The 23,286-nt window shown below is 40.2% G+C and overlaps 3 protein-coding genes and 1 pseudogene across 7 annotated transcripts; all 4 read right to left on the reverse strand.

The window, feature by feature from the left end:
• Positions 1-631: 631 nt before the first annotated feature.
• Positions 632-3,145, reverse strand: LOC141813577 (protein TILLER ANGLE CONTROL 1-like). Of its 3 annotated transcripts, XM_074701539.1 has the most exons (5): positions 2,336-3,145; positions 2,159-2,225; positions 1,469-2,061; positions 1,265-1,370; positions 632-785 (listed from the first exon to the last, which is right to left on the reverse strand). In XM_074701539.1, the coding sequence occupies exons 1-4, from the start codon at positions 2,339-2,341 to the stop codon at positions 1,314-1,316; spliced, it is 723 nt and encodes a 240-aa protein (XP_074557640.1). In that variant the 5' UTR covers positions 2,342-3,145; the 3' UTR covers positions 632-785; positions 1,265-1,313. The 3 variants fall into 3 exon arrangements, with proteins under 3 accessions (XP_074557640.1, XP_074557641.1, XP_074557639.1); XM_074701540.1 differs by lacking the exon at positions 632-785 and having other exon boundaries at positions 1,163-1,346; XM_074701538.1 differs by lacking the exon at positions 632-785 and having other exon boundaries at positions 1,163-1,370.
• Positions 3,146-4,883: 1,738 nt separating this feature from the next.
• LOC141813165 (CDPK-related kinase 3-like) lies at positions 4,884-11,605 on the reverse strand. Of its 2 annotated transcripts, none has more exons than XM_074701080.1 (11): positions 10,949-11,605; positions 9,010-9,140; positions 8,693-8,734; positions 8,505-8,613; positions 8,321-8,399; positions 6,808-7,104; positions 6,558-6,667; positions 6,012-6,119; positions 5,781-5,843; positions 5,155-5,322; positions 4,884-5,076 (listed from the first exon to the last, which is right to left on the reverse strand). In XM_074701080.1, exons 1-11 carry the CDS (start codon positions 11,603-11,605, stop codon positions 4,939-4,941), a joined length of 1,902 nt encoding a protein of 633 aa, XP_074557181.1. In that variant the 3' UTR covers positions 4,884-4,938. The 2 variants fall into 2 exon arrangements, with proteins under 2 accessions (XP_074557181.1, XP_074557182.1); XM_074701081.1 differs by having other exon boundaries at positions 10,941-10,998.
• Positions 11,606-12,944: 1,339 nt separating this feature from the next.
• Positions 12,945-18,065, reverse strand: LOC141813712 (kinesin-like protein KIN-7J; annotated as a pseudogene).
• A 417-nt stretch (positions 18,066-18,482) lies between these two features.
• Positions 18,483-23,084, reverse strand: LOC141813713 (putative methyltransferase PMT24). 2 transcript variants are annotated; one of them, XM_074701692.1, is made up of 9 exons: positions 22,819-23,084; positions 21,347-22,650; positions 21,115-21,264; positions 20,307-20,577; positions 20,087-20,197; positions 19,834-20,008; positions 19,226-19,498; positions 18,951-19,145; positions 18,483-18,881 (listed from the first exon to the last, which is right to left on the reverse strand). In XM_074701692.1, exons 1-9 carry the CDS (start codon positions 22,847-22,849, stop codon positions 18,662-18,664), a joined length of 2,730 nt encoding a protein of 909 aa, XP_074557793.1. In that variant the 5' UTR covers positions 22,850-23,084; the 3' UTR covers positions 18,483-18,661. The 2 variants fall into 2 exon arrangements, with proteins under 2 accessions (XP_074557793.1, XP_074557792.1); XM_074701691.1 differs by having other exon boundaries at positions 21,347-23,084.
• Between the last annotated feature and the right edge of the window lie 202 nt (positions 23,085-23,286).

Genomic DNA, 23,286 nt, shown 5'->3' on the forward strand with positions numbered 1-23,286 from the left:
TTTTACCTGTCTTATGCTTTGATTCCATTGTCTTGGGGTTCGCCACATCCTCTTCTTTGTACTAGGATTCCCGTGTGCCATCCAAACAGTGTTAGTTGTTTGTAGTCGTACACTTCCAGGTTCAAGCCGGATGCTTTGTGGTCTGTTTGAATCCAACAGGAGAACGGGTCGGGTGTTGGTGGATATTTCATTATTGGGTTTTGGCTGATGGCCTCTCTATTTCAGTCACTAAAAAGGTCAATTTACAACTGTCAGTTTCTTCTCTGGGTTCGTGGGTTATATCATCTTTCGCGATCAAGTCTCATGTCATTGGGTTTGACGACTCGAATCGGGCTAAATTATTCCACCACACACGTATAACACTACTGCTAATTGATGTGACCGGTGTTTGTTGCATTAGAAAAAGTATTATATCATTTCAAGCACTTAATGATTGGTTAATGGTTCATGAACCATTATCATTAATTAATGCACGATTAATTACACGTCTTCAAAGAATACGAGTGGTTGATGGCAAAAAAAAATTAATCTTACAATGGTAGATTAATATTCTCAATTGCCACCACGCACGCAAAATATGCAAGCAAAACTGAAAAGAATACTTGATTAAAACGGATGAACAACTTGATAATGTAATTAATAACAACAGCAAGAACAATAAACAATATGAAAGTTATTCGACGAATATAACATAGACACTCGACGCCTAAACTTATACAACATTAATCAACAAATTTTGCTCGTAAGCATGTTTTTTATAGTACCAAATCCCCAGCATCATCACTCTGCAACCAATCAAATGGAACTCAGTATTTGTTTTTATTTCACTTAAACTAATTCACAACAAAGATACACAACAATTGGTATTTTGTGATCACTAAATAATTTTCAGACATGCCAATTTCTGTCAAGTGTCGTGGGTCCGATTAAGATCATTTGAATTTTAATATACATATATTTAAAAGGATATAGAAATAAGAGTTCAATTAATGAATTAAATATACACACTTTCAATTTATCAATCTTGAACACAACCAATTATTGAGGTTTCAACCAGGTTAAGCACATCCCACGACGAGTCTTTCTTATTGGGATTTACTCTAATCTTTTTCCTTAAAAGTGATTCTAAAAATAAAATCTTTATTAGATTACCCTTAAATTATTTTAGGATGTTCCATGTTGTGCAGATAAATATTTGCATTTTTTTTACTAGCTCTCATTTAGAAGAAAAAAGGGAAATGAAGAAGGCAAAGAAAGGGATTACCGATAGATTTTGCTCCTCCACACATCAGAGGCATCCTACTTTACTTCCTTCATCTCGCGGATTGCATCTCCGGGTGGACCTTCTTCTTCAACAATTTCGATATCAGCTACCCATTTACCACCAAATCAATAACATTTCAAGCAACCAAAACTCTTAGTATACGAGTATCATCACTTGTGAATGTTGAAGAGCAGGAAGATGTACCTTCTGTATCTTCCTAGTTGTTTTCTTGGCGTTGCCTTTTGCAGTAGCTGTGTGCCACTTAGCTTCTTTCCTGTGCTGCATCTTCTTCTTGTCATGGATAATTGAGTACTGCTTCAATCTAACATTCATTTTCTTGTTTGGTTTCTCATCCAGACTGTTCACCGTCAGAGCATCGACAGCGAAAAGATCAGCAAGCGTCGTCCTCTGTTCTCTTTTCTCCTTGTCCTCCATCAGCAGAGGCCGCTCCTGGATTCTCTCGGTGGTATCTGTCTCATGGACAATCTCCATTTTCTTTTCCTCTACTTCAACTGGAAATTTGAGTTTTGATGTCTCGACACAAGACGGGGGCTTGCCTGCCACCAGAGCTGGTGCAACTTCCGTCCCTTTATTCGTTACCTCCATCTCTAAATATTTTTCCTCTTCCCCTGGGAGTTCATCTTCTTTGGCACAGTACGATTCTGAAACAAACATAACCTGGCTGCCCAAGGTGCCAATGGTGAGAATACTATCGAGGACATCATGAAACAGTAATGCCTTTTTCTCCATGCTATCCAAAATTTCCAGCTTTTCTCCTTTGTCTCCTTCATAAACATCTGGCAATCAGAAACATAAAACAAGAAAAGATTATGCCATCAAATCTTGTGTCTGTAAGATTATGAAAAGCAAATACAGCATCACAATATCCTCAACCTTTCTTTCCAGAAACATGGTTGTACTTGACGTTGGGGTACAGCTTTCGATGCATCCAGTTAAAGATCTGTAATATAGTAACCAACAGCACATGGTAACGAGCACAATTTATATATTCATCAAAAGCAACTACATGGCGGCCACAATTTCATGATAGAGAAGGAATCATACACTAACCTTCATTGTTTTATCTCCGGGGAGTGGAACTACTAAACACAGCACTGTGGTGGAATTCTGATAGGAGGCCAACACGCCGGAAGCAAGACGGCTTTAAAGATTAATGTCTAGACATTATGAAAAAGTAGAGGGTCCAAAAATCGCATTCGAAAGCCCCTCCAAATAACGAGACTTTATGTTGCTGCTTGTCCAATGAAGGGACATTTTCAGTGGTAAAGTAATGAATTCTTTTATTGAGGCAAACAATAGAGACGTAACAGCTCTAAATCCAGTAGTAAGAAACATCTCTATAGGCACTAAAATGGAGGTGGTCCTGATGCTTTCAGTGGCATCAGCTTGGCATGATTGAGCCAGAGAGATTCCTTAAGATGAAAGGCCACGGGAAGCTCTGCATGGAACTGGTAGGACCGAGTCAAGACCAAATTCTAGTCATTGGAAGTCAGTGAATATACTATGTACCTGTCCTTCAACTTGGATGTCGGATTGCAGATACTGGAGGTTCTATTGTCGAATACTAAAATGATACTGGCTACTACCTAATATTTAGTGGAAAACAAAAGTGCATCATTTCTGTATGTCCTTTTCCATTGAAACTAGTTGCCAGCTTGCTCCAATATATTACTATCAATTTGTGGAAGTTCAAACATGAAGATGTTAATGGTTGGTTAGTGCAGTTTGAAGATAATCCACATCCAGTTACCTAGCTTCAGATTAATGCTAGGAAGTTATTAACAGATGAAGGCATGTGATTAGAACAGTATAAAATAATTCATATAAACTGGATACGCTATATAATGCAGGCTAGGAATTTATTATGTAACTAACAACACTGATGGAACTAACTGTAGCAATAATGAAGTAAAATGAAATTTGGGAGAATTACAACAAACATAGCAGCATCAAAGAGTTCCAATACTTACTAAGGAACTAAAAATTCATACGAAGAAACTTGAATACATGCCATAATGAGCTAAGTATGATAGCCTTGGTAACCATAGGTTGTAGCTACAAGATCTGACTTTATAAAGCTCTAAGAGCATCCATTTTGTTGGAAGGAAGAAAAGTTGTTTGGTCTAGACTAGGCAGTGTGAACTCAATTTTGAAAGTGTCTATGTGAATGCAAATATACTCAAATGTTGTTAGAATTGAGATCTTACCTAGTAGTTGTGAGGGAACATGATTAGATCATAGTATCGGAGATCCTAAACCAATTCAGGTCTTCAGAATGAGGTTCATCTAAAAGCTAAGTTGGGTCATGGAACTTAAAATACTAGTACCCTGATCTCAATCCGTCCTAATGCTCATACATTGAGAGAAAGCTCCACCTTCACAGAATCTGAAACTGTTTCACCTTAATAAAAAATCTTGGTAGAGACCATCTCCTAAAAGATCCATCCATCCTTCAAGGTTGAAGTAGATTACTTATGCTAATAGAGACCAACCTAGTTAAGCTTTGTTGATCATTTCCTAACTGCCTGCATAAATTGATAGATCTAACCCATCTTGTGTCTTTAGCTTAATAAAAAAAACATTAATCATCATTTGGCAAGTCAAGTGAGAAACCTTACTTAAACCCTCAAACCCAACCAAACAAAGCAAAACCATTCACCCAAGTCCACCAGTTAACCAAAAGACCATCCAGGATAAGGAAGAAGCAGTTTGTGCATCTCAAAGACAATAGAATTTTGACAATACCCCTAGCAGAAATCTTGATACTAGATTCAACTGCATGTCTGAAAGATTGCATCGGATAGAACTTTAGTAAATAAGAAAGCAAGAAGATCAAATTACAAAGAACTACGAGACATACAAGTAAGATCAATCTATATCCAACACAATAATGATAAACACCTCAACTCAAATTATACATTAAGCATTAAAGTTTCATTCTATGACACGACAAGATCTAAGCTTCTGCCGAACAGATAGTTGGAAAACGAAAGTTGGAAGACGACTTAACAAAGGGTAGGAAAATACTCATGTGGTCCAGCGACAACACACCCATGCGCTTCCCCGGCGACTCCACGAAGTAGATGCTATCCAGTTAGGGCAATCGACCGTCGATCCGTGGAACCTGGAGCTTAGAACAGCAGATCCGCACCAGATCCGGGAAGGCACTGCTCGGAGTTGCACTTGGCTGGCGCTTCCGTCGCCATCGCGGCGCCACCACTGCCATGGCAGCGAGAGCTCAGTGCCGACGGCAAATGGAAAGGTGGAGAAAAACGGCCCTTTCGATGATTTATAATGCGGCCAAAAGTCGCATACAAACCCAGAAAACGGAAATACGCATAAAATAGTTTCACGATTTTTTATTTCAAACTTTTGTTTTTCAAAAAACATACAAAATTTGAAAAAAAAATAAAAAACTTCTTCAATTTGTATTTATGTTTTTATAGAGTAGAATTAAAATGAATATTTTCGGGTAAAAAAATGGAATGTAAACAAAAAAATAAAAGATCAAATATTTGCTGTGTGTTCTCTAAAAGAAACTACCATCAACGTGCATCAACAAATAAACAACAAACAAAAAAACTTGACCAAGGGGATGCTTTAGGTCTAATGGAACAACATTAGAAGCAATTACAAGAATGGTCACCAAAGATCTAGCGATGTCTCGCGTTGGAGCTGCGTATCGTGACGCCGTGCAAGTATCTCGTGTATCCGAGAACACTGAGCTTGCCATCTTCCGGTCGGATCCAATCTTTCAGCATGGAGTAAGCAGTAGGAGGCAGGTTCAGATCCTGCATAGCACAGCTATGTCACAACAGTCTAGCATGTGTTTAAGATTCAAAGGTTAGTGTGAAAGCCGTCGTCATTACCTGGGCCAATTCCTCGACAGAGATGACTCGGTTCCCCTCTCGTTCGAAGAACTCGAAAGCTGTACTTGCTATCTGCTCCCAACCATCCAAGGCCTCAAGATGATAGGGGCTGATTGCGGCAGCACAAAACTCCTCAAAATCCATCCTTGTGTATGAGAGTGGCTCCAACTGGTTTTGAGATCATGCAGCAGTTAGACTGAATTGTAGGCTCAGTTAAAAAGAATTCCGCTACCGATAACTAGATAAGTGAATGATAAATTCGCTTAGCGATGAATTTTAGCATAACGAACACACTGCCATGCCAACAAAGGGACAACACCTATTGGTTTCTCAACAGAAATTCAAGTAGATTATTCAGGATCAGAAGGGCATGAGTGACTTAGGCTCGTCTATCGTTTTGAAACAATTTCAGTAGTCTACATACAAGAATCTTACCTAACTCGTCAACCCTTGTAAACTTCAGATAATGACAAGCTTTAGAAACACTAACAAGGACAAATGCCGCTCGAAATCAGAGGAAAAATAAGTTCAATACATAAATAAATGAACAGAAGTACACCAGAGAAGAGAGTTGCATAGAAAAACCTAGGCTAATACTATAAATAGCCAAGTTATCGATATCTCACCGCGTTTAGAATGTCAAGAACCCTGGACTCCCTCATTGCTTCAGTGGCGTTTTGCAGTAATGCCTGCACAAAATGCAAATCGATATAAAACAAAAAAAGAAGGAAAAAAAAACTAGAATGGCGCCAATATCATATACCAGAAATGCACGTATCAAGAAAAACTAGGCAAATAGTTCCTTGTGTCGTGCGCTATTCTATTGTGGTACTTTGATAAATAAACTGACTACTGACCGTCCGAAAATTTTCAAGCGATATGCAACCATCTCTTGTTGGCTTTAATAGCTTAAACTGCAACCTCATATAAAAAAGTTCATCCTCTGTCAGAGCTTTAGACAGGGCCTGCAAAAACGCAACAAGCGCAAAAATTATGAAATATTTGCAAGGTTATGACAAAATGTTTCTATAGATTAATCGCCCCAGTAACATTAGTAATTGGGGGCAATTGCTGTATCAGTTCCCCTTTTTTTTTTAGTTAAAATGATCATTTGGCATGGCTCTCAAGGTTGTAAGTTCTTTACATAGTCAACCAAGATAACCATGAATTCACAGTTATATCGATTTTGAAATCTTATCATGCTAAGCTCTTGAATATTTGAATATTTTCACAATGTATCTGACTACAACTTACCTTCACAATTATTTTAAACAACTACGAAATAACTCTCCTTATAAATAGTAATGATTCCTTTCTTTTAAGATGCATTAGTTACAAATAATTTAGAAACAAGCAATAGTAGTGGTAACAGACATGAGTCATGGTGATTAGTACCATATTACCTTTAAGGTAGATCGCCTAAGAGGTGTTGCACGAAGATAAGACTTCACTAGTCTATAGATAACTATATCCAATGGAATTTTCTGTTGTAAATCTCGCAACCAAGGGTGGGCTGTTACCAAAAAAAGAAAGGTGAACTAAAAAAAGGAAATACTCCCATTAAAGGAAAATAGAATATGTGAAGACAAGGTGTCGATTCCTTATCACTTGAAATCAATCAAGATTTCAGAGTCGTGGGAGCTAGCAACTTACTCAAAGCTTGTGCAGCTGTCATTCTTTTCCTGTAATCCTTATTTAAAAGCCTTTTCACAAAATCTTTGGCTTCTGGAGAAACATCCGGCCACGGTGAATCAACAAAATTGGGATCAGCCCTCAGCACAGAACGAAAAATTCCTGATTCAGTTCGTGCCCAGAAAGGTCTACAGCCACACAACAGAATATATGTTATAACTCCAACACTCCAGATATCTGCCTCCGTACTGTATGATCTATGTAAGACTTCAGGGGCAACATAGTAAGCACTTCCAACGATATCATTCAGCCTTTCATCTGCATAATCATTGTTAAATGGAAGTTTAAATGCAAGTTCTAGTGAAATGATATACAGTTATACTAGAGATGTGATACAAATTCTGAAATGAAAGAACAAAGTAATTTGAAGAGAAATGTACTAGATACAGGTCAGTAAGGCCATGGCTTAAGATTTTCAATTATTAATAAAACAACCAAGTCAATTAACTAAGTTTGGAGCCAGTAATTGGTGTTAATTTGTTCTGCCATGTCATTTTGTGACAAATGTAAAATGATACAAATAATCTTGAATAAATTTATAAGATATAAATTGGTAAACTACCTAAGTCACTTCTATAGTTTTAAATTAGTTAATCACTCTAAATTTAAAGTATCAAATTGTTTTTGTAATGTATCTATTCATATAATTATGTCAATTATGTTATGTAGCATCATAAATTTTCGTCACTTGAATGTCATTGTCTTTGGAATTCAAATGCATCTCTTTTTGAATCATCCTCCTGCAGTATTACTCTTAATTGTACTACATTTGGTTATCTTTGGCAACATTTGGTCATCTTTGCAAGTCAATCCAATAAACAAAGAAGCATTACCTGTAGCTCCTACCAAAGGTTGGCATGCGACAATATCCGTAATACAAACAAATCCAAAAGCTAATTTGTAGTGTCAAGTCAGAAAGAGAGATACATATACAATCAAATAGTTGAGCCCAAAAATTCATTTTTTAGGAGTACCAAAATAGGTTATCTTAGCTTAGATTGCCAATAAAACTGAAGCAAGATTATGCTGGTTCTTCTATCCTTTTACTACTCTTAGCTTCATGAACCATTTGACTATCATTTTTCATTTCCCACGCACTTCTCCCTTTTTACTAATCTGATTTCTCCATCACACTCATTGTACTATTGATGAAGCAATTTTAGGACTTCACTATGTATTGCACGAGTTCAAGAAAAACAGTGTCAAAACAGTTGGCTTCTATTGCATCGAACCTAGATATGTTCTTGATTCACATGGACAGTAAATAACTGCACAGAACTAGAAATCAGCATCTGTAGATAGCTTTGCATAAATTATATTCATCAACAAGGAAACAGAAGCTATAATGTTAGCAACAAATTATCCCACAATCAAGTCAGTAATTAGCCATCTGTCTTCATATCAGGAGTTACCAAATGCAATACACAACAAAATTTAAGCAGCATAAGTTTACATAGTGGATTGCTAGACTCACCTGGTTTAATAAAATCTGAAAGACCAAAATCAATCAGCTTCATGTCAGCACATTCATCTTTAGTGGCAAAAAGAAAATTCTGTGATAAAGAGGGGATGAGGAAATGCTGAAACAGAAAATCACAAGACAAGACGAGTCCTAAAAAAATATATGTTTCAATCACGAAGTGGCTTATGGTGTCAACCTCTGGCTTTAAATCACGATGCACAACACCTTGAAGATGACAAAAGGCAACAACACTCAGTATTTGGACAACAATAGCCTTTGCATCCTCCTCTGTGTATCTTCCACCTCTTGAGAACAAAAGAAATATAAGAAAATTTACATAATCTAAAAATATATATATAACAATTAATGACAAAAAAAGAGTACCTGGACAAAATTCTCTCTAACAATTCTCCACCATCACATAATCTGAAAAAACAAAAACATGAAGAGAGAATAAGGTAGCCATGCCAACACAGTAAAATATAAAGGGAAGCCCCCTCATTGTTAATTTAGGAAATTGATACATCAACGAATACTTTGATGAAATCTGATCCTGCAAAATAGCTGATTAACCACAGGAAAAAGTGCCAAATGAATCAAATTCCATATCAAGTAATGTGGCACAAACAATCAAAAACTAATTGCACAAAATACTCATAGCATGATAACAGTGAATACTAGATTTGGACATAGTGACATACTCCATCACTATGTAGACATTAATTGTGTCCTCACATGCCTCATAAAACTTGACAAGATTTTTATGGCCAGATAAAGCTTTCAGGATCTTAACCTCCCGGCGAACATCTTCAATTGATACAGGTGTTGTCATCTGCATTAAAGATCCCAAAAATATCAGCAAGCCAACCATATGCTAATTTAAAAATACCATGGAGTTCGGATGATCTTTTTCGTGACAACAACAATTATCAGCTATAGTCCTGGAATTTTCAAGTTTTGATATTAACAAATTTATTGATTGCAAATCAAGGGAGAAAGTGATGAACGAGATCTATGCATTCAACCAGAAAAGAAAGTATCATAAAATTCCCACATCTTTCACTATTGATTGTATTTTCATTCCCAAGAAGAATTCAATAAAACTAGATTAAATAGGACAATACAAAGTTCAACCACAAAAACCTGGCAGTAACAAGCAAACCAACTCAGTTGTTGACAAACTTTGGTACTACCAATTGCCTAATTCTTTTCACCAAAAAAAAAAAATGGAACCAATAGAACTCTACAACATAAATAGAAGCACTTCCAATCCGTCTAAAAAAACATTATAGGTGAGACTACAAGAAGAAAAACTACAGTGATTTTCAAAGTTTAACTTGCATGCATTCAGTTACAGGTAAAAAAAAAAAGCAGGTGACTTAACTGCAACAATATAACTTATTTAGGCTAACATACTGTGAAGAAAGAATGTTCGAACATCTAAGTGTTTATATCATGCTAGTGTGTGAATGTGAAGTTATGATATCAGTAAAATGGCTCAGACCAGGTCCTTTCAAGTTATCGGGAAGATGATTTGAAATTTTTGTAAGACTGTACTGGGAATTCAAAGAAAGAGATTACATCCTTCCATTTGTAGAGCAGATAATTTAAGCTAAGAGTCATTATAAAGAGCTTAGTTTACAAGAGACATCTTGCAGTAAGCTCAACAGCATGAAAGATCCATGGAACAAACCACAAATAATTAGGGGAATAAGGCTTGTTTTGATTGTATAATTTCTTTATGGCAACAAACTTTTTCACAAAAATTTAGCAAAACATAAATAATTAGTAGCTTGTCCAAAATTTAAAATGTTTGGGTCATTCTAGTATGAGCTTATTCAGTAATACCACTCACCAGATGTGTATAGCAAGGCTTGGATTATATGTTTATGTTTCTTTCAAATCATCCAGAACATTTAAGGCAAAGAAATCGTAGAAAAATATTCTTTGTTTAATTGGAGATACTAACGAGGTACTTTGTCAGGAAAAGCCCATGTAATAAGACCACAGAGCTTCCATGGAATAATTATAATCTGGAAGTTTGACTAATCAATCAGAAATAAGAGAGACAAATAAGCAATGTTAGAATGTTTTCTCTGTTGCAACAACGTAAATTAGACTTATAATGGAGGTTGTTTAATTACTACGGAGGTTTATAAGGCTAAGATGGGCTTAATCATTTTGCCCAATGGTTTAGGTAAGTTAACGGGGTAGTTTATTTATTTCGCGATGTCAGCAAGATGAAGACAGCTTTTCATGTGCTGAAAATCATAAGAACTTGCAATGCCACGACAAAGAGAGTTATAACTGTTATTCAACTAATTTGTCTTTAAATTGTTACAAGAGAATCTCGTGTCATTTCAGCTCATAAAACCACCTGTGTCCCAGCACAAAAAGCACAAAGGAAAAGACAAATAGAGAAAAACAACATACAAAAAGTCGAGCACAGGATTAACAGTCAGAAGTCGGATAATACACGCACTAAACTACAAACGAAGAGATGATAGAGACATTGGATATTCTAATTGATCGTCTACTATTTGACACTAATATCTGGGAATAGTTAAACAATTCGTCAAGGTTTAAAAGAGAAAAAAAAAATTGACAGAGAAAATTCACGTTTTGGACATACCACCGCACCTTAGCTTTAGAGATAATCTTGACGGCAACAAGCTGACCCTTGATCTCCCCTTTCTTGGCAGTAGCCAAGCAGGTATGCCCGAAATGGCCCCTTCCGACCTCCTTCCCCAGCTCATACTTCGCCCCAAAGTTTTTACTATACCCAAAGCTCTTATCCAACGGCCTCTCCCCCTCCCCAGTCCCGTCCTCAGGGACCGGCCCATCCTTTGGCTTCGGGAGGCCTTGCCGCTTCGCGAGAGCAGCCTTTATGTGCTTCGCCGGGGATGGCGGCGGAAAAGGCCTCCCGAAAAATCGCCGGGGTGTGGACCTGGCAGGCGAGGGGGAGACACCAACGGGGAGGGGACTGGCGGAGCCCTGCGGGTAAGGGCTAGGCCAGGCGGCACCGCCGCCGTAGGTGTAGAGGGGCGTGGTCGCGCCGCTCCGGGATTTCCGGGCGGGCGTGGCCGGGACGATTTCACCGGCGCCATTGACCGAGGTCCGCGCGCCGCCGTCTTCGGAGACAGAGACGTTCTTGCCGTAGCACTGCCCCATGGTCCTCGCCCACCGCCTCCTCCTGCCTCGATTTCTTCCCTGTCGCCGGGATTCGACGGTTTCGACAGGGCAGTCAAAGAAAGAAGCGGCAGTCGAAGAGAGGAGGAGCATGAACAGAGGTGGCATTAAATGTGGCGGAAAGTTTTCACTTTACACCCTCTACTTCATCTTCTTTTTACGAAGCCTCCTATAATTCTATTATCTCCACAATACCCTTCCAAACTTTTCAAATTTGCCGCTTTACATCTTAACCCATATCCAATGACATTTTAATTCAACTAAACAAAATAATGACAAGAAAATGAATTTTTTATAATTTAAGTTATATTTTATACTTTTTTATCATAATACTAAAAATTTTAATACTAGAATATAATATTAAGAATGCTAATGAGTCATAAGTTTATTAATTTAATATTCAACTTTTTGAGGGGTCCATTTATAAAGTGCCGAGAAGGAGTGAGCCAAAGAAGGATCCAACTCGGTCTCGTTGCTGCAGATCCCCATCGTCATTAAAATCCCCTATCACTCTCCAGACAGCGACCTGTTATAAATGTGAACAATAACCTGTCAACTCAATACGTGGCGAATTTCTAATGGACGAAGTTAGAGACAAATGTCTCCATTCGTGCAGGGGATGGAGACGGCCTCGGGTTTGGGGTACGGAATTCGCTCCGCGGACACGGCGCGTCGCGCAGTGCGCGATCTCGCGTTGCTAAATTTACAATAATCCGAGTGGGGGCCCCAGGAAAATATCCCAAAGAGGTGCTTGCGTTTCGAAATATTTGAATTAGATCCTTTTAAAATTTAAAAATACTTATTTATTTATGTTTAATTTATAATAATTTAATGCTTTCTAATTTTAGTAATTAACTAGAATATTTGAAAAGATGTAAAATAAATTTTTTAAAAAAAATAATGAATCTACATAAACAATAAAAGATGGATCTACAGATCCACGTTGACCAAATTTAAAATCAAAGTAGTCACGAGAAAAAAAGTCAAAGTCAACACCTAGATAAAGAAAAAGATAAAGCATGCTCCGTTTGTTTCCTCGTGAATAGAGTAAATGCAATTGCTACTTTTCTCGCCCCTTTACTTTCCTTTTTTTTTTAAGTGTCAATAGATAAGACACCTAGATGTTTACTAGTTAGGGAAATAAAATATCTAATGATCATGGATAAATCAAAAAGTTACAAGTGACCACTATAAAGAAGACCATCATGTAATCAAAAATCTTAGTTTCGTCAAGATTCAACTCTTGTCCGTTATAATAAATCTACCTCACAATAACCAACTTAATCATGTTTGAAAATCGTATTTAATTGACTACAAAACAAGCAAGTGGTGGCGTTATGTACTCCAAATTTATCTACTGAAACTTTAATCTATGTTATAATCATAATGCTAGAATTCTGGGAAAAAATAATAATTTCACAATCACTGCATAAAATGTTATCTCCTATTTCACCATCATCATATTTTTGTCCAAGTTCATGAGAAAACCAAGAATCACAAGATTACATTTCAGAAATGAGAAGAAAAAAAGATTGAAATATATATGTAATTAGTAGAAGTCAAACTGTCCATGGCAGTTAATTGTTGATCATGCAAGAGAAGTTGACTTTTTGTTCTTCCAGATGAAGTATTTGTGATTAGTTTGTTGTGGTAGGAAGCTGAGTCCAAACATCTCCTTGAGGACCTGCCCTTGTTCCACAAGACCAATTAGCTTCGCCACGAGGGAAGCACTCCCCTTGACATGTGCCATGTCGGTTTGGGTCCAGAGGTGCTGGGTGAGCTGCCATCTCCTCTGTTTGGAGTCGAGATCGATTCCCCAATCGGTGTACAACGAGATCCTTTCTTGCAGGGTTAGCTTCTTCTGCATATGCTTGTACAACATTTCTCTTTCGCGGCGGAGATACCTTAGGCTGTTGAAAATTTTGAATGGGGCTAGTATTACCATACAAATCTAGTTTGAATGATGAAAGAGAAGGAACAAGAGAAGCGATGTACCTTGAAGAAGATGTAGGATTATGGATGCTCTCGGTTGCTACTGTTGCGGCACAATGAACATGAGACGAAGTGTTTTGCAGAAAAGATAGCCTTCTGTGTTCCACTTCTATGTAGATGGGATCGGTTGGATCGCCATTGAAAAGAAGGAAAAAGTAGGTCCTGTGGACCAAGGGCACATTGCAGGCGTGCCAAAGCTCAATTATCTCTTGCTGCTTCCTCTCGAAGTCGAATGACCATCTTGAAGGAGATTCAACCGGATAAAGTACCGAGTCTATTCCCACATCCTTCATAGTTTTCTCAACTTCAGAATCTTCAACTTGTGCATCTCGGTTCTCCTAAAACAAGAAACAGTATTGAAACTGATTAGCATAATGGCGCGTTAGGTACATAATTGCAGAAATCGAAGCTAGGATGCTTCATGCCCACTAATCCCACATGGACAAATGTGTATCGGTTCATTATGCCACCATAATAGAAGGGTATCACATGTTAGAAGGGAGATTTCTCACCTGATCAACAAGTAGTTCCCTTTGATGCTGACTCTGAACTACCCTTGGAGAACAATTACTGATGTTTGCCACATTGTCCTCACGAACAATCAAAATATCCCCAGTTCCAACCACATCACCTGAAAGTTTGATAGTTCTGTGAGATTCTTCATGCGAATGTGCCACAATTTTTGCATGATGACCGAACTCAGACGTGTTTGTTATAACACTGTCTGATATGCCATCAAGTTGTGTCTCACGATGCTGCTCTGCATCTTCAGATGAAAAAGATGAAGCAATCATTAGCATCCCATTGCTATCACCACTTCTAGTTTGTGCCAACTCCCCAGGGGCCATTACTTTAGCCATTTTGGGCAGCAGAGATGAAGTACCAGTACATGGTTTTGCGATAGCACCAACTGCACTTGTTGTGGTATCCATTGGTTGCTCCATTCTAGGTATCGAATCTATGCCCCCATAATGTGATCCAGCATTTTCAAGCTTTGTTGTGTCAGTCACTTCGCCCTGAGATGGTAGACTATCATCATCTTGAATCATTGATGCAGCACTGGATTCCTCACTTTTGCTCGTGCTCAAAGCATGTATCTCAATACACCTAACTTCCTTGCAGTGGTCTTCAATTTTTTCTTGCGAGGATTTAAAGCCCTTGCCCCTTTGCCGCTGTAAGATCATTCCAATGGTTGCAGAACTGCTAACTGAATGCCTAGGTGAGATGTCATGATCTTTGTCCAGTTTACTATGGAGCTCTAAATGATATTCATCTTCGTAATTGCTTTCGTGTGACGTGCAAAGTCTTCTGGATTCAATTTCTGGACTTTGATATGCAGTGCCTGATGTATCATAAAATCTTCTAGATTCAGTATCTGGACTTTGATATGCAATGCCTGACGAACTGGAAAATCTTGTAGAATAAAAATCTGGACTTTGATATGCGGCTCCAGATGTTCCAGAAATGGAGCACACATCTTCTTGGGTGTTTTGCATCTGTGATACCATAGAAGATTGACTCAATTCTTCCTACACAAATATAAACAAACTTTTAACAAGACAAAGACGACTTATAGGACACTTTTGGTGAGCTTGTTTTGGCACCGTACCCATAGTCTTGAAGCTTGTTCATTGTCGCCTACGGCTCTAAGCAAATCATCGAGACGAGACTGAGCAAGATCTCTTTGCTGCATCAGCTCCATGATGTCTCGTTCCATCTGTATGAGGATTTAGAAAAACAACATTCAGAATATAGCGAGAAGCTCTGATGAAGTGAGGTAAAAAGAACTTCTGGTAGTAGAAAGTTCGAGTGTCGGTGCATTAAGAGCTGAAACATTATTGCTTTAACGACCTTCTTGATTTGTGAATCTTTGTCCCTTAGAGCTTCGAAATGGGTAGTGCAGGAGGGTAATCCTGGATTTCTGAGTTCGCTCTCCAATCTGGTGACTTCTCTCTGTAGATGCTTGATCAATGCCTTGTCAGACAGCACCACATTCACCTGTGCATTTGTGACTACTTGTTTCGCACAGTTTGCGAAGAAGAGGGTGTTCCGGGACTGTTCTACATGACTACGAGCAGCATTCATCGTGCAGACAATAGCGGTTCTTGCATTACCCCCCAAGGATGATTGTAATATCCGTGTCAGTTTTGAATCTCGATATGGAATATGCCCATTTCTTCCCTCACTGCAGCAACATAAGATCATTAGATCATGCAATAAAAGCATGAATTAGATCATTAGATTATGTTAAGAACTGAACTTAAGATGTCTTTTAGTAGTAACCATATATGCATCCGAAGTAAAGCATGTACTACGACTCAAAATAGATCAAACAACACTGGATTTCACAATATTAAAGAACACCAATTACGTGTGATTACTTATAATTTATATAGAATCAAAAGGATCAAAAAAGACTTAAATCCTTGGATACATGTAAAAGAGCTAAACAACCTTAACTTTCGGATAACAGTTCCAAGGGTAAGCAAGCTTCGATTGATATGACAACCTTCTTTTAGTCTAGCTCCAGCAGATGAGGCTTGAGATGCACGCTCACTACCTGCAAGGTCTACGAAATTCTGTCCAAAGGAAACATTCTCAGATGTGACATTTTACATTCTGAAATATCATAATTTGGTTACGAACAAAAACCATACCACGGTTGCTGCTAGGGTGCTATTTCTACTTACAAACTCTCTAGTTGAGCTTTCAATTGTCTGCCATAAAAAATAAACAACATTAGAATAACACAACTGCCAAAGCCAAACAACATGGGAATAAGGTGATTGATAATATGTTAGATGAGTGTGAATTCAAGTTGATATGACTAAAGGAACTAACCAATCTAAGTATCTGATGAGATCTAGAGCTTGTTTCGTTCAGCACCGTTTCCCCTATCTGTCTTTGAGCTGCAGTACGACAGAAAAAACAGTGAGCATATAACATTCTAGGTCAAACTATGTATAATTATGGAGGAAGTGTGCTACACCTTCGCAAATGGAAAGAAGCTCCTTAAGGTGGCTTTCATCCCTAAGAGTTTCCTCCATAAGTTTCTCCACTATAGTTCCTCTCTACAAAAACAATAAGATCACAAAAACACACACGCACACACACATCGTTTACTGAAATGAGTATCATGAGAACTCTACCTCTGGATCATCGAGAAGCCTAAGTGGGGAAGCCTCCGCACTGAGGAGATCCCTAACTGCTTCATTATATATCTCCATAGCTGAGAATTTCAGGACGAATTCTCTCTCGTCGTGCTGTGGAATCAAAGTAATTTAATCTTACAAATTCAAGAACAGAAAGCTAATTGCAGGAAAGTAGAACTTGTTACCCTTTTGATGTAATCATAGATATCAGCCACACTATGCTCGGTTATCCCAGTCATGGTATATGTCTTTCCACTGCTAGTTTGTCCATAGGCAAATATAGTTGCTGAATGCAACCATAGTAAATCAGGAATTATGCATTAGATATACAAGCAAGGCTTGTGAATGAAATCAAAAAACACAAGGAATAAAAGCTTTCTCCCATTTTGAAGAACAAAAAGAGCATTTAGTACCATTAATTCCAGTGACAACAGAAAGAGCAACTTCCTTGGCTCCTTGTTCATACACATCTCTGGTGCTGCATTTGAACCCAAATACTCTGTCTATCAATATGGAAAGGAAAAAAGAAGACAAAGTATTAGCCATACAAGAAGATACAGAAAAAGATTTGTCGACGAAGAAAGAACTCAAGAAAGTAAAAGATGCAATTTGGAGAACGCTTACCAAAAGTAAAGACTGTTGGAAACACAGATCGATCCGGGAGGTTGCTATTCTTCAGGACAATGGTGGTGTCGTTGATGCACTCCCAATCCGCGGTGTCATTGCGCTCAATCTCCTTGGCATTGAGCGGCCTCACCCTGACGGAGACCAGAATCCGCTCCTCCTTGCCGGCGCCCTCCTCGGCCTTCGCCGCCTGCTCCTCGCCGGCGACGCTCCCCATCCCTCACCACTCTTCCGAACCCTAATGCACTCCGACCTGCATCAAACAAAGAGCGTCCACGATAGTTAAACATGGAGTGCGGAAGGCAATGCGCCACACGGCGACCTAAAAATCCCAACAAAAAGGAAGAAGAATCGCAGGGAGGAGCCCCACCCCTCGCGAGGGTTATGTTCTTCTCTCCGCCGTCCCCCCAGAAATAAAAATCCAATTTTTTCTGCGCCTCAAACCCTGATCTTTTGAGGACGAGGAGGATCGGCAAGAGGCCGTCCTCCTCATTAATTGGATTCAACTGCTTCTCGCGACTGTGTGGGTGGTCGCTGAAGCTTCGGCTTTTCTCCGTGGATGCGATGGTCCCCGCCATGGGCTTCAATCCCGCCTTCTTCAACTCCCAGCTTTTCCTTTACCAGCTGTTTTCAATTACAGGTTTCACATGGGAAGCTTGATGCCATTCGAAGGAGAAAAGCAAAGTTAAATATTGTGGAGGAAAGGCAGAGCAAGTACAGAAGCAGAGCTGTCCCGAGCGTTCCAATCAAGTACGGAAATGGTAGGCGATCGAAGAAGAAGAACAAATTGATCTTTTTATGCACAGAAAAAAAATTATAAAAGGAAAACAAAATGAGTTATTGCACTTAATTGTTTAGAAAACTAAACTAGTAGCGATTTGCTCATCGATCGCTTTCAATTTAATTCCTCCCCTGTTCTCGAGGGCACCGAACAACCATCATTCATGAATCGGAATTCAACAAACAATAATATAGGAATTATAGTTTGATTTTTTTTTCTTGTTTATTAATTACCCATCGATCACTTTGCTGCTAACAAACAAGTGATTCAAGAACGCCTCCAGCTTCGCCAAGTCCGGAACGTCTTCCGGTATCTCCCCTAGCGAGTCCGCCATCGACGCCGACCACCCTGGGATGTTCGACACTACCAGCCTCTCAACCACCTCCATCGCCGGCGCAGGCACCCGGCGATGCGGTTACCCGACAGATAGATCATGTGTCATAAATGCGTTAAATTCTAATTGCACGCGCTGAAACTCACAAGATCTGACAGCATAAAGAGTGAAAAAAATTCGAAAACTATGATTTACTCGAGTAAATCAGAAAATTTGAAACCGAACCAAAGAAATGGCAGGCGACGATGGCACAGCGGGATGTTCTTGCCGATCGCGCCCGTTCAAGCAGCAGCAGCAGCGAATTGATTGGGCCGCCAATCTGACTTCTCGGCGAAAACCACTCCCTCTTGGTTCTTGGAGAAGGTCAGGCGCACGTTCCAGTGGAGCGATTTCAACAGACCTTCCACTTCACTTGCGGTGGCAGAATCGTCGCGGACGATGATTTTTCCACCGGGCCTCACTATCCTATCGACCTCAGCTATCAGAGGCACAATGTTGCATCTGAAATTAACACACAGATTTGAGTTCTGTCAAAAAAAAATTTTCTCTGCTCGTCTCTGGAACACAAACCTCTTCTTTATGCTCGAAAACAAGTGATCGGCATGCAGCAGGTCGAAGGTTCTCGGGTAGGTGCTGAAGGATTCACACCAGTCATGGTATATGCCGAAAAGCCCACGCTCATAGATTATCGGCAGTGTGTCTGGGCCATCGACGTTCACAACATTCATCACCCAGACCTTTAGATCTTTGAGTGCAGCTGCGAACCTGAGAGAAATAAGAAAGGAAGGTTTTGTTTAAACGCAAAGAGAATTTCCTTAGTAATTGCTCGAGCAATTTTACCCTACCCTCCATAGATTGCTCTCATGTCCATGACGTTTCTGACTTTGGACCAGTTGATGCCCAAACCAGATAGATAAGATTTCTCCACGACTCGCTTCCAGTGTTCGTAGTCGACCTTGAAGTCGACAGGAGCTGGCTTCCCATAGACTCCTGTCTGAGAGCTATTTAACCAGTAAGGGGGAACCTGCAATCTGAGAGGCCAATCCTTGGGCCACTGCGATCCTCGCTCTGACCGTTCGACTGGAATTCTATGCATGCAGGTTTCCAGGGGAATGTACCTGGAATAGGATCATAGAAAGGCTCCTCAGTTTAAAGAAAGCCAAACTCGTACATGTTTTTTCTTCTTCTGTTCCATGCTCTAAATATTTGCATGAAACACTAAATCAAACACAATCAGAATATATTACTAGAATGAATACTGATACTTGAGAGGTTAAGAGAAGCTAGAAGAGCCCAAATTGCATACAGGATATTGTTTGGTAAAACTAGTGATGCATTTCTCCTCACAGGTGTCTGTCTACTCACTTTTAAAAACAAAGTTGTATGTCTCAAGACCATAAAGTGGTATAAGATTTTAGTAGGATAAAGAAGATACTGTTGTAGTGAATCTTACCAAGCTGCATTGGGGTTGCCAGTCTCTGTACACATGGGTGGCATGCTATTCTGTCTCTTGTCATAGCACTCATTTGAAACAGGTTTCCGAAAGAAGGCAGCTCCAACAGAGTTCAATCTATCCTTTCTAATCGCAACGAGTTCCCAGCACATGGATGCAGTGAGAGATCGCATTGCTGAAACAGAAATGTTATAATTTTGTTTACAAAGTTCTGTTTGATGGAGCAAAGCATGGCAAACTCTAAGAAACAAACCTTTCCAGATCTCCACATCTTCTTGGAGCTTCTGATAGACAGGTGTTGCTGACCAGACAAAAAATCCCCCGGGTCGTAAGACGCGGTTTAGCTCTAAGAGAAGAGTACCGCCTGTACAATTAATATAAGTGATCCGGCATTATTGATTAATGACAAGAATCAAAGTAGTAAAAAAATTGAAACTAGAGGAAGAGCTGAAAGTTGAGAGAGAGACAAGTACCTTCTGCGTGCCATGGGACACGACAGCGTGCACAGTGAACAACATCGAAGACATTGCTGGGAAATGGTAGACGCTGAGAGCCCATGACAGCAGATATTGCGGGAATTCCTCGTTCGAGTGCAAATTGAACTTGAGCTTCATGTTCATCTTTTGGAGCAAAAGACATCGCAAGAACATCTCTGTCAAAGAGATAGCCTCCGAAGCTTGCAACACCACAGCCAACATCCAGTATCACACGGGTATGTTTGCCCCATGTAATACCACGTACAGACTGCGATCAAAGTAAGCGATAATATAAGCACATGCAAACCAAGAAAACCCATGTTTACATGACTGAGTTATTCTCGCAATCTTATCAATACAAAAATGGTTCATGTTTACATGGCTGAGTTAATCCCACGATCTTATCAATAGAAAAATGGTTCAAGTTCACATAGTAATCTCGTTGAATTTAGCAATATCATTGAATTTGATCCCATTAACTATCCTTCAGTATCTCAGAAAAATGATTTAAATACTTTTGGGAGATTCTTTAGCATTTCAGAACAACATGAAATAAGCAACTATATCTCTCTCCAACATAGAGCTTCAATATTGAGTCATTGCCCAATTTAGTGCTTCATGATGTACCCAATTACATTCCATACTGGATGTTGTACCGTGTAGGTTACTTGGGGGTGTCTATAAGAACTAAATAAGTATACTATCACTAAATTAGGATAAAGACTGAAACCAATCATGTCAATGGGCCAAATCATCATAACTTATAGCAAATTCAATCCTAGATTTGCTTAAAAAACGATTGTACCTGCTGAATGAAGTCTATATAGTGAAGTGCCCCGTGTATGAATTGTGTTCCACCTCCAGGGAACGTTAGGTAATCTCCTGTAACTTTGACCCAATTTTGATGTCCCTTGACTTCTGCAAGCTTTGTGCGAGGTACATTGTTGTACCATATCTGAAACATGAGGAGCAATTACAAGCTTAATGTACCAAAGATATAAATTTGCAACGAATATTGGAGTGGTAGAATGAATTACCCTATCTCTACTCTTTGGCCACTCAATGGATCGTCTGTACCCAACCGGAAGGGGAACCAGGCATGTGGGACTTTCCTCTGGGCAGTGCCGCTCGCGGTGCTGGAAATGTTTCAAGCTGTGCAGCTTCTTGATGGCCTTCTCATTGTCAAGACAAGGAATGTAATCGGCACCAGCAGTGACATTACACAGCTTCCACTCCACCCCAACGCTTCCCTCCAAGTTATCACCACCACCACCTTCTTCGATCGATCGCAAATCCTCCTCTTTTCTACTTTCCTTCTTGTTATCAGAGTGCTCATTGGGATTCTCCTCACTCTGTGGCTCATTGTTTACTTCTCTTGGCTCAGTTGAACTTTCCTCTTCCATCTGTCGTTCTGATGGCTGCTGCTGCTGCTGACCTTCTTCATCGCCTCCAATTTCTATACTTTGCTGCTGCTGGTCTTCTGAATTTCCTCCTGTCTCTACTTGTTGCTGCTGCTGCCCCTCATTTAATGATTCTTCCTCTATTTTCTCCTGTTGCCCCTCATTTGTTTCTTGCCCATTCTCACTGGTAACTTGTTGTATCTTCTCCTCGACTTGCTCATGGTTCTCCTCGGCTATGTTGTCTAGTGCCGTCTGCAGCGGTCCTTGTTGGTTGTCCTCTTCTCTGTCACCCGGAAGCTGTTCGTCTTGTTGCTTCTGCTGTGCCTCTTGGTTTTCAACCTCTTGACTATCGCCCGGAAGCGGCTCGTCGCGTTGCCTCTGGTTCTCTTCATGTATTTGCTCCTCCTGGCTGTCGCGCGGGAGCTGCTCGTCGTGTTGCCTCTGATGCTCCTCGTGTGTCTGCTCCTCTTGGCTTTCGCCCCCAATCTGCTGCGGTTGGTGCAGCTTGTTATCCTCGCCGTCGCCGTCGCCGCCGGAGGGCAGTTGATCGTCGTGCTCTCTCTGCTCCAGTTCATGGGTCGCCTCCTCGCTCAGCCGCTTGCCCTCCTCCTCGGTTCCTCCATCTAAGTCGCCGCTCTTTTTACCCGCTTCGTCTTCCTTCTTCTCTTCCATTCCGCCCCTTTGCGACTCATCCAACTCCTCAGCCTCCTGCTTGCCTTTAGATTCATCTTCAACAATCGACTTGCTCCCATCCTCTTCGCCCTCATTTTCTCGATCGGATCCCTTCCATTCTCTGAAAGAAGAGATCTTATAACCCGATTTCTCGTCCTCGTCAACGCTCTCACCAATTCCCTTTGTGGAGATTTCATGTAGGCTGCTCTGCGAATCCTCCTCCGTGTCGAGAGGAGGATCTCTGAAGGCGACAATGCGAGAAGCGCCAGCTTTGGAGGAGGAAGAAGAAGAGACACGAGTAGCAGTTGTGGATCGAGGCGGGGAGACGTTGGATGAAGAGACCATCCACACGCCGACGATGCAAAAGGCGACGAAAACGACGATGGTGACATAGTAGGAGAAGGAGGACATGGATGTGGAGGAGGCATGGCGCTTACCCACGCGAGAACTCCTGGCGAATCCGGCCATTGGTCGTCTCCTTTTGCCTAGGAAAGTCCTTTTGAGGAGGAGGAAGAGGGCGTCGCAGAGGGGACAAGTGGAGGGCGGAAGGATCGGTTCTTGGAGTCCAAATGGCGCGAGATCCCTCAGTCTCGGAGGCCCGCACAGGAATCGGAGAGGCCTTCAGAGGTGGGAGAGGAGCTCGAATAACGCGGGAGACAGAGACCGAATCACTCGCCGGCGACGAGCGCTGGAGTGGAGAGAAAGGCGGTGCCGGTGATCCAGTATCCTACCGCCGCCAATGATAATAAAGAAAGGGAATTTTTCATTTTGCCCTTCAAAATTTATCAGCTTGCCATAATATTTTTTGAAATTTCAAAATTATTTTTCCAGACCCATAAAATTATCTACTCGTTTATTTATCGTCCAAGGAACATTTGGAAAGGAAGATGGAAATTTGAAAAATA

This window comes from Curcuma longa, chromosome 20, assembly GCF_044706935.1.
Source record: "Curcuma longa cultivar G26 ecotype Majalengka, Jawa Barat chromosome 20, ITB_CL_G26_1.1, whole genome shotgun sequence".
In the NCBI taxonomy this organism is placed as follows: Eukaryota; Viridiplantae; Streptophyta; class Magnoliopsida; order Zingiberales; family Zingiberaceae; genus Curcuma; species Curcuma longa.